This window comes from Rutidosis leptorrhynchoides, chromosome 1, assembly GCF_046630445.1.
Source record: "Rutidosis leptorrhynchoides isolate AG116_Rl617_1_P2 chromosome 1, CSIRO_AGI_Rlap_v1, whole genome shotgun sequence".
NCBI lineage: Eukaryota > Viridiplantae > Streptophyta > Magnoliopsida > Asterales > Asteraceae > Rutidosis > Rutidosis leptorrhynchoides.
Genome location: NC_092333.1, coordinates 581935278 through 581950581, shown reverse-complemented (window position 1 = coordinate 581950581; position 15304 = coordinate 581935278). Strand labels below are relative to the sequence as shown.

Here is a 15304-nt window from a genome sequence, read left to right as displayed (position 1 = left end):
TGTTTGAGGCCATATAGAGATTTCTGCAATAAGCAGACCTGGTCGGGATATCTAGGATCCCGAAAACCTGGAGGCTGATGCATGTAAACCGTCTCAGATAGCTGGCCATGAAGAAATGCATTCTTGACATCTAGCTGATGAACAGGCCAATGGCGAGAAATCGCTAAGCTGAGAACTGTGCGTATAGTTCCCGGTTTGACAACCGGACTGAATGTCTCATCACAATCAACTCCAATCTGCTGGCTGCGACCATTAGCAATAAGTCGCGCCTTATACCTGCTTAACTTACCATCTGCATTAAACTTATGCTTAAATAACCACATGGAGCGAACTATGTTCGTGTCCGATGGGCGAGACACAAGTTTCCAAGTACTATTGTTAATTAAAGCAGTGTATTCGTCAGTCATAGCTTGTTTCCAGTTGGGGTCGTGGAGTGTGTCAGTGTAAGAACGGGGAATAGGAGATATAACTGATGTGTGGAGGTTAAGTCGTTGAACAGGTTTCGTAGTACCGAGACGGGTACGGGTAATCATAGGGTGAGTAGACTGAGAGGTACTAGAGGTGGTAGCCTCAGTGGGAGGAGGCTGTGTCTCTGAAAGAGAGGTAGTAGTGGGTTGCGTATTATCAGTAGCCTCATTTGGAGGAGGCTGTGTCTCCGGAGCAGGAGGGGAGTCAGAGAGATGGAAGGAGCGGGAGAAGAGATTAGGGGAGGATCAAGAAAGTCGTAAGAGGGAGGCTGAGTCGGTGTCATAGAGCCGAAAGGGAAAGATGTCTCGTCGAAGGTGAATTGGTGAAACAGAATGATTTTATTTGTAGTTAAGTCAAGGCAGCGGTAGCCTCGGTGGTTTGATGGATAGCCGAGAAAGATGCATGGAGTGGATCGAGGTGCGAGTTTATTTGTGGTGTTAAGGTGGGGATAGCAAAGGCATCCGAAGACGCAGAGATTGGTGTACGTGGGTTTTTATTGGTAGAGACGGGTGTGTAGTATTTCATGATTAATGGCGGAAGATGGGAGAATATTAAGAAGATAAGCGGCCATGTGGAGAGCTTCCACCCAATAGATTGGTGGAAGATGAGCTTGAAAGAGAAGAGTGTGAATGAGGTTATTAATTGTGCGAAGCATGCGTTCAGACTTTCCGTTTTGTTGAGATGTATGAGGACAAGATAATCGGAATTGAATGACGTGGGTTTGTAGGAGTTGATGGAAGGCAGTGTTATTGAATTCGCCGCCATTGTCACATTGGAATGATTTTATCTCTTGTTTAAACTGAGTTTTTACAAAGGTACGAAATTGGATAAATTTAGTTAATGCTTCAGATTTATTTCGTAACGGAAAAACCCATACGTAGTGCGTATAATGATCAAGAAAAATAATATAATATTTTAAACCACTAATGTTAGAAACATGAGAAGTCCATAAATCAGAATGAATAATATCAAAAGGCGCAGTAACATTAGTGCTAGAAACAGTAAAGGGAAGACGAACATGTTTGCCAAGTTGACACGCATGACACAAAACAGAGGGTGTAGTTTTATTACAAATAATATCTTTATTGGAAAGAAGTTTGCGAAAAACATCATGCCCTGGATGACCAAGACGCTGATGCCAAGTAGTCGGACTAATAGTGAGAGCATGCTGAGGAGATGGCGAAGTGACAGGGTAGAGATCGCCGGTGATGTCACATCGGAGAAGAAGACGACGCGTCAGATAGTCCTTCACTGAAAAACCAAAAGGATCATATTCAACAGAGACAATATTATCACGAGTAAATTGACGAACAGAAATGAGATTTTTTTACAATATTTGGGGTAACGAGAACATTATGTAAGTGTAAGGGTCGGTGAGCATTAGGTAACAAGCTATGACCACTGTTGGTAACGGGAATAGTGTTGCCGTTACCTACGGCGACTGACGGATGCAATTATTAAAAATAGTACTAAGATTATTAATGATTAATAATAATCATTAGAAGATGAGTAGTATTATTTTCTGAATGATTAAGAGTGTACAGTACATGAATATATATAAAGCGTAAAACCCTAGTACATGAAAATGGGCTCGGCCCAACTGCTAAATACATGGCTAATATAGAGTGGCTAACAGTAGTAACATACGTCCGTCTCAACCATGCACCAATGATAGTCATTGAATCAGTGGTAGTCATGCTTTTGTCACCTTTATGCACCAATGCATATTTTTAACTAATAATTGTTGAAGTGACCAATATCTTTCACACGTTGACTTAAAATAATTGGACATATACGACAAGGTGTGAACAAAAAGACTTGACAAAAGTCATAAAACCAGCATTTACTTTCAGTTATATATTTCCTTAACTTGAGGAACGTAAGTAAGCTAACATTTCCAATGGCAATGATCTTTTTCGAGCATAAAGAGGTAGATACCGTTGGCGAAACAGTCCAAGATCTTCTTGATTGTGTCAAAAGAGTGCAAAATTACGAAACTACGATACCACAGCCATCGATTTATATGACTCCCGGTGTCTATCGAGATCTCAGCCCTGGCGTTTTCGACCCACAAGTCGTCTCAATTGGACCTCTACACAGAGGAGATCCAAATCTGCAGATTATGGAAGATCAAAAACCAACTTACCTTCACGATCTGTTGCAACGCATTGAATCCTCGCGTAAACATACATTAAATACATGTGTAACAAAGGTCAAGGATTCAGTAAACACGATCAGGGCTTGTTACGTTGGTTGCGCTAAGCTAAAAGACTACAACGACGCCGAAGTTGTCAAAATGATTGTAATGGACGCTTGCTTTATTCTCGAGTTTCTTTACCGAATCACGAATCCTGCAATTATTCTGCCTAGAGACACGTTAGGCAGCGGTTATATACCTTATGACCTAATGCTGTTTGAAAACCAGATCCCTTTATTTGTGCTTAGAGACATATTTGAGTGCACTATTTTGAAATTTGATCAAACATATTCGCTTACGAAACTAATCCTTTCGCTTCTATTTTACGTTGGTCATTTAGGATCTGCGGTCGCCAGGACCACATTCAACAACGACGATGATGTCATCGTAGATACTCATACCAACAGTGATCATATACTCGGTATTCTGCATAAGTACTACTACAATACATTTGCCACATCATCATACCCTGCAGAAGTGATGCCTTCATATTCGGCTGTAGAACTTGCAAAAGCAGGGGTGTCGTTTAAGCCTAATCATGCTAACGGAGAGAAATTAGCGATGAGATTATTTAAACCGTCATGGGGTAAACCTGTATTGTATATGCCGGTACTGTTTCTAAATGAATCTACCAATACAGTGTTGTATAATCTGATTGCATATGAGCAATGTTTTCCTGAAGTTGGTGATTATGTTACGCAATATATAGTCGCTTTTATGATGCTAGTCAACACGCAAGAGGACCTTCATAAGCTAAAAGAAGATAATATTGTCGTGTATGATGTAAGCGGTCGCTATTATGATATTGACTTGATCCACACCTTATGCAACAGAGTTACGGTTGGTGATAATTTTTCGTACAATCATCAATGGCAGCAAATCAATAAGTATTACGACAGTCGGTTAGGGTATATCACACGTACGTATTTTGGCGAGGCGTGGAGTTATATAGCGTCAAGTTTCGCGTTAATCATCTTCCTTCTTACTCTGTTTCAGACCTATTGCTCTTTTCGTACTCTCTAAATAGCTTTTCGGATTCGATTTTCTAAAGTATTTAGTTTTTAGCTCTATGACTTGTTAAATCTTTATAAATGTATGTCCAGCTTGTTCTTATTTATGTGAAATGAATTCATTACTTTAACAATCCATGAATTTCACTTTTTCTTGATTGCTTGTTTGTTTTAGATCTACGGTCATTTTTATGACAAGCTTTCACATTTTTTGTGTGAAGTTTTATATAAAGTCAACAGAAGTCAAATACTCCGTAGAAGTTAATTGAGTCAACTGACCAAGTCCGTGTAGTCGTTATGAAGTTCAGGGTTCATTTGGACATTTTCTTAAATTTCAGGGGGTGAAACTGTAACTTTTCTGTTTTTCTGTTATGTTCTTCGTTTGCATCAGATTGTATAAATAGAGGTTTTGCATCAGATTGTATAAATAGAGGTTTAATTCTGATGTGTGTAATTCATTTCGTTTTATTATATATGCAATGCAATCAATTAGTAATAAAGTGAGTTTTAATTTGAGTTCAATTGTTCCAATTCTTTTTTGATTTCGTATCATCTTGAAATCACATGTTTTGTGAACGATAACTGTACGTGTTTACTTACCGCAATTTTTTCATTATTTAAGAAACTGCAAAAGAAAACGTGAGTTTCTACAAAGAATGAAATCTCTATATTCTTTTATAACTACAAATAAATAAATAAAATATGAATATTGTTAGTTTCATCCTTTTGATAATAAAAAATTATCTGTTACGGTTGAGCACAATTTTAAGTGCTACTCCGTATTAGGTTTCTGAAGTAACAGAACACTTGCAAATCTCGAATAAATATATAAAAATGGATATCTTTCTCAATTATGTAACTAACGAGGGAAACAAACTCGCGCTTCGCTGCGGGGTGATTTCGGTCGGTTAACGGTCATCGGTTTCGGTCGATTAATTGGAAGTTTAAAAAATAACGAACTGAAAAAGGAAGTGAATAAAAGGTTGTAAAGAAAAGGGGGAAAATAAGATTGTAAAGAAAGGGGAAAACTTTTTTTTCTTTCGGTCGGTTAACGGTTGACATTTTTGATTAGTTAGCTGTCGGTTAAATCGACCTTAGAAAAATAACGACATGAAAAGGAAGTGAAAAAAAGATTCTAAATGGAAGGGGAAAAGATGTTGTGAATTAAAGGGAAAACAAAGGTTTTCCAAAAAAAAAAAAGTGTACCAAAATACCTCCGAAGTTGGGGATATTTACAAAGTTGCCATCGTGAATAGTGGAAGCCTCGTGGGATTTAGTATATTTAGTATTAGTATTAGTATTAATATTAATATTAATTAATTGAACCGGTTGCTTTTTTCTATTCGATGAGTCGTGATTCTACTACAGCTACACACAAAGTGTATGGAATAACTGCTGTACAAAATGCTATAGGTTGCTTGGTGGGCTGGTGGCTATAGGTTGCACGAAGCTGACCGTTGATAGTTTTGGATCGAAGACAATACATGACACGAGCTGACTATAGGTTGACTTTACTAGAAAAGTGCAGTAAAATTCGAGATTGATTAAGCAGGTCGTACACCTGTACGATTAGAGATCGTTGGTTTTGGTTGTGTTGGGATGCTCGGGCTCATAGTTTCATTTGTCTTGTTTTAGGTTGAGTTCGAGTTTCCCCATGCTTGTTAGTTTGGCACTACTTTGGCCCCATCGTTTTAATGATGAAGTGTTCCTTCTTTTATGTTAGTTCTAGTTTTTTCAACAAAAAAAAAAAATTAATTATGGTCAATAGTTTAGAGAAGTAGCATTGTTGGTCCACTTGAATAACCTTAGTGATACTAGGATCTTTGTTGACTTTCTCTACTGGTCTTTATTTCGTTAAGTCAAGGTGTAAATCTGTAGTAGTTTCCTCCTGTTTGCATTAATTCTCTAACAATCATATCATATTAATAAAATAAATAAATAAATATTTAGCTCTAAAAAAATGTTAACGCAAACTTAATCATTTTTTATATATACGATACACTAATTTAGTTTGCGTACATTCTTGGCCGTCTCACATAATATGACCAAGACAAACCTCATTCGTTTAGCCGTACAAATATAAATATAACCAATGCACGAGTCAATAAGTCAATACCATTTTAATTAGAAAACCGAATAAAATGTAATCACTATCACACCTTAATTAGTACCTCATAGTAATACTCTATCAAAAATCAATCAAATTATTGAATAGTGATTGATAGTAGGCAGCATAATAATTGAAACTCAATCAAACCAACCTATAAAGTGTTAAAGTGTGATGAACAATCTCCTTATGGTTTATACACAATAACACATAAGGTAACTTAATTTACTTTTAGTATAGGCGGTTCAAAATTATAGAACTTGTTAGACGGACGGTTCCTATCTCGTCAAGTTTAACATTTCAGTCGTTAAAGCACATCAAAAGATTAAATACAGTCAACATGTTCTTTACATTGAAAAATACTTGCGCCATCTATTTCTCGGGTCTTAGAAAATACTCACACCATCTGTTTACATTGAAAAACTATAAATTACTTTAACCTTTATTAATATTGAAATTTAAAATTGAAGTCTTTAATTACCAAATAACAAGATTTTGTTGAAGTCATCTGAGATTACTCATATTTGTGTTAATTCAACAATGACTACAATTACTTTACTGAAAAAATATAGATCGATTAACATTTAAAAAATAAAAAAGTTGGCTTATATGAACACACTAATGTTACTTCAGTTCATACTCTACCTAATTATTTATATATTTCAAAAATTGTTGACAGCCAACTGGTACCATATATTATTATCTAATATCAGGGTCACAGCAACAATATAAATTTTAGCAAGCTACTTAAATTAATACACATTTTTTATTTGTATTTTCGGTGGAAAAATATTCATTCTGTGTCGACGGTATACAGTTGGTAGAATTATAGATAGCTATAACTTTTAAGATAAAAGGTTTCTCAAGTGATTCATTTCAAATTTAATCTTTCTGACTTTGATATTCTTTTAACGATTTAGAAGTTAGTGTGTTGCAATGGCAACAGAAAACGACTACGGATCGGGTGTTTATGAGTCGATCAAAATATTAGTAGAAGCCGGATGATACGAATCATGGTCCGAAGTGGGGAAAAGTCTATCGTCACAAAGGAGTTGAAGGGTCTCAAAGCAATTATTAACGTGGGCAGTTCATTAGTCTCATTACTAGTCTTAATATCTTTTATTAATGTTGTGGGTTACAGAAGTTATATGGGATATATATGTAGACGATTATTGGATCTTAGATTAAACGTTTGTGACTAGTTTAAAGGCGGAATACGATAAACTAGAGAGAGACGGATACGATTACGCTTCCGGATCGAATAAACCAACTCTAAGATGATTAGAACGACGCCTAATGGTTTGTATTCGGTTGGGTTGTGTCTAGGGACGATTGCAGATGATAATATAACGGGTTAGAGGTGTAGGGTTCGTAAACTATGAATGAAACCCGTCATCTATAGTTATAGCCACCTGCAGGGACCACCGGGCGATGGTCCTTGACCATCGGCCGATGGTCCACGTCCCTCGCCCGATGGTGCCTTCCATCGGGCGATGGTCAGAGTTGTCAACCAACAACTCTGAACTCATCCTTCGGCATTGGTTAAACACGATAAACATTAATAAACGATAACCAATATTCAAAACACAAGAGTTCACACATTACATAATTGAAATATAACGAGATTTAAACATAGAACTGGGGATTACATGCATCAACAAACTCCCATAAGACCTAGTTCTATAAAATGTCTTCAATCATCTTCTTCATTCAAAAGGATCTGTAACCATATTGTTCAAATAGCACATCTTAGCCACCTTCACATACTGCTCAGCCTGTTCTCGATTCTCCCTGCGATATAACATTCGATTATAGTACAAAGTAAAGATATCGGTCTTTGTACAATTTCGCAGCCAGATCGGATCCAAAACATGAATACTGTCTTCATCACTCTTGGTCTTCTTTTCCAAAACAATCACAGCTTCCTCACATCTGTCATCATAATACCACCATTTGAATCTCTGACTAAAATTCTGCGGCATCCTCCTCAAAAAGAGACTTTCTTCATTGACTTTGCCGGCTTATACTTGACAATCGTTCGAGATTCACTTTTTTTAGGATCAACCATGTAACTGATCCTTGGATACTGTGGCCTAAAACCTTCCCAATTCATTCAACCGAAAAGCATTTCTAATCTTCTTCACTAGCACTGAGGACCTGTCATCAACACCACAATAAAGCATCCTTAACCTAGTAATCTGCACGAGCTCGTAATACGGAAGTGATTTGAACTCATGACCATGCTTGACATAATAAACACCAAACTCCCTCTTTATCGCAAACATGTTGAATTCTTCAATGTGTGCCCAGGCAAGGATTCTTCCTTTAGCAATTTGACCCTTTCTCAAATTAATCATCTTCAAGTATTTCGGCTCAACCTTTGGCTTCTCACAATACTGCCTTATTCGCAACAAGAACCTCCATTCATCTATTTAATACTTCAACTTTTTCTTTGTTCAGTTTTACTGGCAAAAACCCCTCAGGTGAAACTTGAGTTTTCTCCTTCTCTTCACGGGGAACGGGTGCTCCCCACGGAGACGAATAGGAAGAATGAAACCTTTCTCCAAAAGTTCTCGGAGTTGGTTGGAAAGTTCCTTCATTTCAGATGGAGCTAAGCGGTATGGTGCCTTTGCAATTGGTGCAGCACCAGGAGTTAAATCAATTTGAAACTTGACCTGTCTTTGAGGAGGGAGACCAGGGAGTTCTTCGGGAAAAACCTCAGGAAAATCTCTAACTACAGGTACATTTTTAATGCGTTTCTCTTTCGGTTCGACTTCCTTAACATGAGCCAAGATGGCTTGATACCCCTTCATTAGATATTTACGGGTCTTGATGCAAGAAATGATGTTAAGTTTGGAGCCACTCTTCTCTCCTTGAATGATTAATGTCTCACCATTTTCAAGCGGGATATTAATGGTTTTATCATAGCACATGATTGCCGCTTTCAACGGGGTTAACCAATCCATCCCTACAACTATATCGAAACTTCCTAACTCGACTGGCAGCAAGTCGATCTTAAAGAGTTTGTCGGCTAGCATCGGATCACAATTTTTATAAACTTTGTCTACTTCTACGAGTCGTTTAATTTCTAAGGCTTGAGGTTTTTCAGTGAATAAGGCACAAAAATCAGTAGACACATAACTCCTATCAGCACCAGAGTCGAATAAAATAGAAGCATAGCAGTTGTTAACATGAAACGTACCCGTTATAACTTCATCATCATCATGGGCTTCCTCGGCAGTCATTACAAAGGCTCGACTCTTGGCATTACTAGTGTCTCCCTTGTTCTTCGTACATCAGTTACAATAATGCCCCACCTCACCACAACCATAGCAAGTTGGAGTAATTGTATTTGCTTTAGTTATTGGAGAATTGGTGGAAAGAGTCATAGATCTACAATTCTTGGCTATATGACCAAGCTTCTTGCACGTAGAGCATTGAGCAAGGCACTTTCCATAATGGTGCTTCTCACATCGATTACAAAGAGGCTTTGTCCCAACATAACCACTTTTTGAACCATTAGCAGTCTTTTTGTTTGAACCCTGATTTGAACCTTGGGCAGGCTCAAACTTTCTCTTCCCATCACTAACTTTCTCTTCAGTTTGTTTATCCTTGGCGTTCCTTCTTGCAGCCATAACCAGATCTTGGGCTATCAACATCGCAGCCTCAAGAGTTCCTTTACTCGAAGATATAACATTTCCCTGAATCTGAGGAGGGAGACCAACGATATACCTTTCAATTTTCTTAATCTCAGGAGTAACCATGCTAGGGCACAGTGCAGCTAACTCTAGAAATCGATTTTTATACTCTTTAATTTCCAGATTCTTCACTTTCAATTCCCAGAATTCTGCTTCCAATTGCTGAATTTGGTTTCTAGGACAGTATTTGTCGGTCAGCACGGTCTTTACAGTTTCCCATGGTAAGGCTAGAGCATCAGTCCACCCAACAGTACCGGCATAAGCGGTCCACCAGGTTAAGGCCCCACCAGACAAATTTCCAGTAGCGTACTTAACCTTATCGGCTTCCCAGCAGTTAAACAGACGAAACACGGATTCCATTTTTCAAATCAGCGTGTCAGTTCATCTGGTCCCTCGGTACCCTTGTAGGTAGGTGGCTTGCAATTCATGAATTCTTTGTGTGAGCATGAGTTTGGAGGATTTGGGTTTCCTTGATTGTTGTTGTTGTTTTGATCATTGTTGTTATTGCCTTGTGCGGCAGCAAGGAGTTGTTGAAATTGTGCAGCAGTGAGAGTAATGTTAGGAGTGTTGTTGTTGTCGTTTGATTGTCGTCCACGAGCCATTTTTCTTCAATACATAATTAAAGTATTAGTTGAAGAGTTATGGTGCAATAAATATAAATTTAAAATCATCATTTATAATAATCACACAATCACACACATACGGCTAAGGTAAGATAAGACAATATATTTAAAACAAACACTTGACTTTTATTAATAACGAATGGATAAATTATCCTTATTACACAAAAAACGAGAAGTTCGGTAGGTAATGCCTTTACATGAATGAAATAGAAATAATGAAAAGAAACAAAATCCTAAAGATCGTCAGTCCTTCTTTGGAGTGGGAGGTTTGTGTTGATCTTTAAAGTAGCCCAAGACATACATCATAGATTTTTCGAGCTTCGCAATTGTGACACCGCTATTTTTTTTTATACGTGGCGGAAGCATTTATTTATTAATTACAAAATAAATAATAACTATTGTTAATACAGTACAACCAGTGTCACTTGTCATTTCAACAAAATACATGTTTATACGGAGAAGACATATTTACAATTATGTTTACAAAAGATCATTGTTTAAACAAAGCAAGACAACATCAGAGTTGACTCCTGTCAAACATAACAACACCATGCCCGTCTTCTCCCCAAAAAGCATCACTTACAAAAACTAACAACCTGCAGGAAGGAGATAGAGGGGAATTAGCACGAAGCTAAGTGAGTACGACTAACTACAGGCAATAGTATACATAACTGTTATACTAATCATGTCACATAGGCTAACACACAAACATCACCCAAGTGACGTCTACAGAGACTCTGGCGGCTTGGTCAAACCATTAACCACCAGCTGATCGGACTGGGGCTTACCAGAAGTTCCTCCACCACCGTGTGTATATATATAATCCACACATGACGGACGCGTCATTCACATATATATACACCTCGATTGTTTAGGCTACCACATGAGGAACCCAACCCGCAGGTTGATCTCTCCTACCAAGGCTACCACACAATAGGGATGCACTGGGCTCCAGCAGACAAGCATCAACTAACATGCAGTCATCACAACGTACTAACTAACCATAACAGTAAGGATATCTAACAAGCATGGCAATCATAATATAACATGCTACTCTATACTATGTTCTCCAGTTAGTCTCACTCACCAATTACCAGCAACCAGCTCAGATAATCTATTACTGAGCGGCTTCTTTATCCTTATCACCTGAACATAAGGTAAATCAAATTAGTTACTGTCCATTAACATCAAATAATACAGTACAGAAATTTTTGTATCAAAAAGCGTCCGCTAATTTTTTTTGCTTAACACTTAAAATTTACATCCTGAACATCAAAATACAAACAGGCAGCATAACGGCTAAAAATCAACACTTAGTAAAATATTTTACTGCCAAAGACACTCGGTCGACTGTCATAGACAGTCGGCCGACTGTCTACACTCACTCGGCCGAGTGTCTAGTCACTCGGTCGATGGTCTCTCACAGACACACTCGACCGTGGGTCATACACACACGGTCGATGGTCGAGTCGGTCGGTCGAGTGTCAGGAGACACTCGACCGACTGTGTTTATCTGCAGAAGCTGAAGACAAAGTGATGAGTTTCACCCAAATTCATCCAATTCTTGCTCTAGAGCTCGATTACGACCTCAAAACTGACCAAATCGAAGACACTAAACATGTAGAAACATAAACCCACAAAATTTAGACTCAAACAACATTAAATCTAACCATTTTGATCCAAATTACACACTTTGTAAAACTTTACACAAAAACTCAATTTTCTTGATGATTAGAACATGAAATGCTATGATTCTTACCTTGATAGAATCAGTAAATCACAAAGAACAAGAAAATGTAAATGATTTGAGCTCAAGAACAAGGATTCAAGATTAGGGTTTGGTGTAGATGGAGAAGATGAAGAACGAGGTGTTTTGGGAATTTTCTGGAAAATGCAAGAAAGGGATAGACATAAGTATATTATTTGGGATTAAATCCCATACTGTGCAACACACGGGTATTTATCAGTTAGCTGATATCTTTCGTTCATCATTTGGCAACCCAAATGCAGTCCAAATTAAATAAACAAACATGTTCTGTGACCCTTGTCACAAACTGGTCCTAACCACATCATTAAATAATAATAAAGATTAAATAAAAATAAAAGCATATAATAACACAATACTAACTTAAGGGCAATTTAGTAATCTTACAGCTAGGCCCGATTGAGGATGTTACAGCAATCCTCTTGTATTGTCTAGCAAACATTTGGGAGAACATATCGTAGACCCTCTTTACATCACTGTTAAGATAGTCTTGACGTTTATCCATCTTTACCCATTGTTCACGGAAGGACTTCTTCATGTTATCGATGTGCATTTGCAGGTTCATAATATCACATCGGATAATAGCATTGTCGTATTCACTGTAAGAAAACTCAGAAGCTTTGGGCTACTTTGAAGAACTAGCAATATCAGCAGCGGGTGTCTCAGGTTCCTTCCTCTTTGGTGAAGGAGTCTTAGAAGTAGGAGGTTCAGGTTCTTCCTCAATCTCTTCAGGGTCAGATTCATCAACGATACCACAAACAATCCCAAGGCCATCATAGTCACTATCACCCTTGGGTTCACCTTCTTCGTTTTCGGGTTCATCTTCAAAAGGTTCTTCCTCCTCCTCAATAACCTCCTCTACCATCACCTCTTCATCCGAGTTCGAAACATCACTCTCAGTGTCACCATCATAAGCCTCATTTTTCAAAGAAGACTCGACCTTGGGTGAGGGAGGTGGGGTAGTTGGGGTATAAGTCGAAGAAGCAGGTGGTGTGGCAGGGGGGTAAGTAGGTGACGTAGATGGTGAAACATGAGAGAAGTTGGGCATGCGGACATATCCCTCGGAGTCGGATCCTTTAGTGTCGGTAATGATGATGGGTGATGTTATGCGAGGTGTATATAAAATAGCTATTAAATTTTACAAGGAAATACTATTAAATACGATACAATTTTACACAAGATATTTATTTATTTAGAGAATGGATATACCTAAACCTTGCTACAACACTATAGGCAGTGTACCTAATCGTAGAGTAGTATAGTTTTTAGTAAGTCCGGTTCGTTTCACAGGGAATCTTTTTCACAAAGCTTAACGCTATATTAGTTTAAATTTATAAAAATACAAATATATATATATATATATATATATATATATATATATATATATATATATATATATATATATATATATATATATATATATATATATATATATATATATATATATATATATATATATATATATATATATATATATATATATATATATATATATATATATATAAGTAATATTATTATTATAAAGGGGGATTTTTACCGTTTAATGACCAAATGTAAAATATTAAATAAATAAAAGACTTAATTTAAAGCGTAAAGTAAATAACGATAATGAAATTGCGAATAATAAAAGTGCGATAAAATAAACTTGCGATAATTAAAAAATACGATAATTAAAAGTGCAATTAAATAAATAACAATAAATAAAAGTGCGATAATTAGAAGTGCAATTAAATATAAAATAAAGGAAATTAAATATGAAATAAAAGAATTATGCTTATTTAAACTTCCGTAATCATGATGTTTGACGTGTTGATTTTAGTTTTATGCCCATGGGTTAATTGTCCTTTGTCCTGGATTATTTAATATGTCCGTCTGGTTTTTGTCCATAACAGTCCATCAGTCATAAATATAAAGTGCGAGTGTCCTCGTCAAATTATCCTTATACCCGAAGTCAAATATTCCAACTAATTGGGGACTTAAACTGTAACAAGATTTTAATACTTTGTTTAATAATTACACCAGGATGTCGACTGAGTGTAACCCAAGGTTTTAATACTTTGTTAACAATTATGCCAAGTGTCTTTGTACATAATTTCAAGCCTGTTTTAATAATTCTAGTGGCTATTAATCCATTCCCGTGTCCGGTTAAATGAACGATTATTCGTACATATAAATACCCCGCCCATCGTGTCCGATTGAGTGTATATGGTTATTTATAGGGACGTCCAATTGTAAATCTTTATATTAAAATTAACAAACTATCATTTAGTTAAAAAAATATAAAGCCCATTAATAGCCCATAGTCTAATTTCCACAAGTGTCGTTCTTTTGTCCAAACCCCAATTATGGTACAAAGCCCAATTACCCAATTTTAATAATTAGCCCAACATCATGATTACTTCGGATTAAATAAGCATAATAATAACTTAGCTACGAGACATTAAATTAAAAAGGTTGAACATAACTTACAATGATTAAAAATAGCGTAGCGTTACACGGACAGAATTTCGACTTGCACCCTTACAACATTCGATAACATACCCTTATTATTAGGATTTAAAATTAAAATATAAATTATATATATATATATATATATATATATATATATATATATATATATATTTACGTATATATTGAGAGAGAGATAGATTATGGATATTTTACGATCAGAATTCGCTGGCTTTTATTGGAATTTTCGTCCAGGGGGACTCCGCGACTTGCGGCATTTTTTGCCTTCAAACTCCGCGAGTCGCGGAGTTTGAAATTCCAGCTCACCAGCTTTGGCTTCTTTCTTGCCGACGATTTTAAATATTAATATAATATATATATAATTTTTAAGAATTATTTATATATTATATTATATTCATGTGCATAGTTGACTTGTAATTTTTAGTCCGTTGCGTCGAGCGTTGAGAGTTGACTCTGGTCCTGGTTCCGAATTTTCGAACGTCCTTGCGAATAATTTAATATCTTGTACTTTGCGTTTTGAATCTTGTACTCTTGTAATTTTGAGACGTTTCTTATCAATAATTGGAACCACTTTGATTGTATTTTGTACTTTTGAGCTTTTTGGACCTTTGCGTCTTCAATTCGTCTAATCTGTCTTTTGTCTTCACCTTTTATTATTTAAACGAATATCACTTTTAAATAGAACAATTGCAACTAAAAGCTTGTCTTTCTTGAGGAATAATGCTATGAAATATATGTTCGTTTTTAGCATTATCAAATATTCCCACACTTGAGCGTTGCTTGTCCTCAAGCAATATAGTCTTGAAATACTAGAATCACTTCTTTATTCTTCACACTTTGTACATCAGTGATTTCTATACGGCGGTATAAACAATGATAGTAACGATATGGTTTACAGTCCCACATGACTATAAAATTTAGATCCATTAAGGAAATTGGATCTTTATGAAAATATTTGATCTTTTGA

The 15304-nt window shown here is 36.5% G+C and overlaps 1 protein-coding gene across 1 annotated transcript; it reads left to right on the top strand.

Annotated features, from left to right (window-relative positions):
- The first annotated feature begins 2368 nt into the window (after nucleotides 1-2368).
- Nucleotides 2369-3688, top strand: LOC139845970 (UPF0481 protein At3g47200-like). Its single transcript, XM_071835936.1, has one exon. It carries the CDS (start codon nucleotides 2369-2371, stop codon nucleotides 3686-3688), a length of 1320 nt encoding a protein of 439 aa, XP_071692037.1.
- Nucleotides 3689-15304: the final 11616 nt, after the last annotated feature.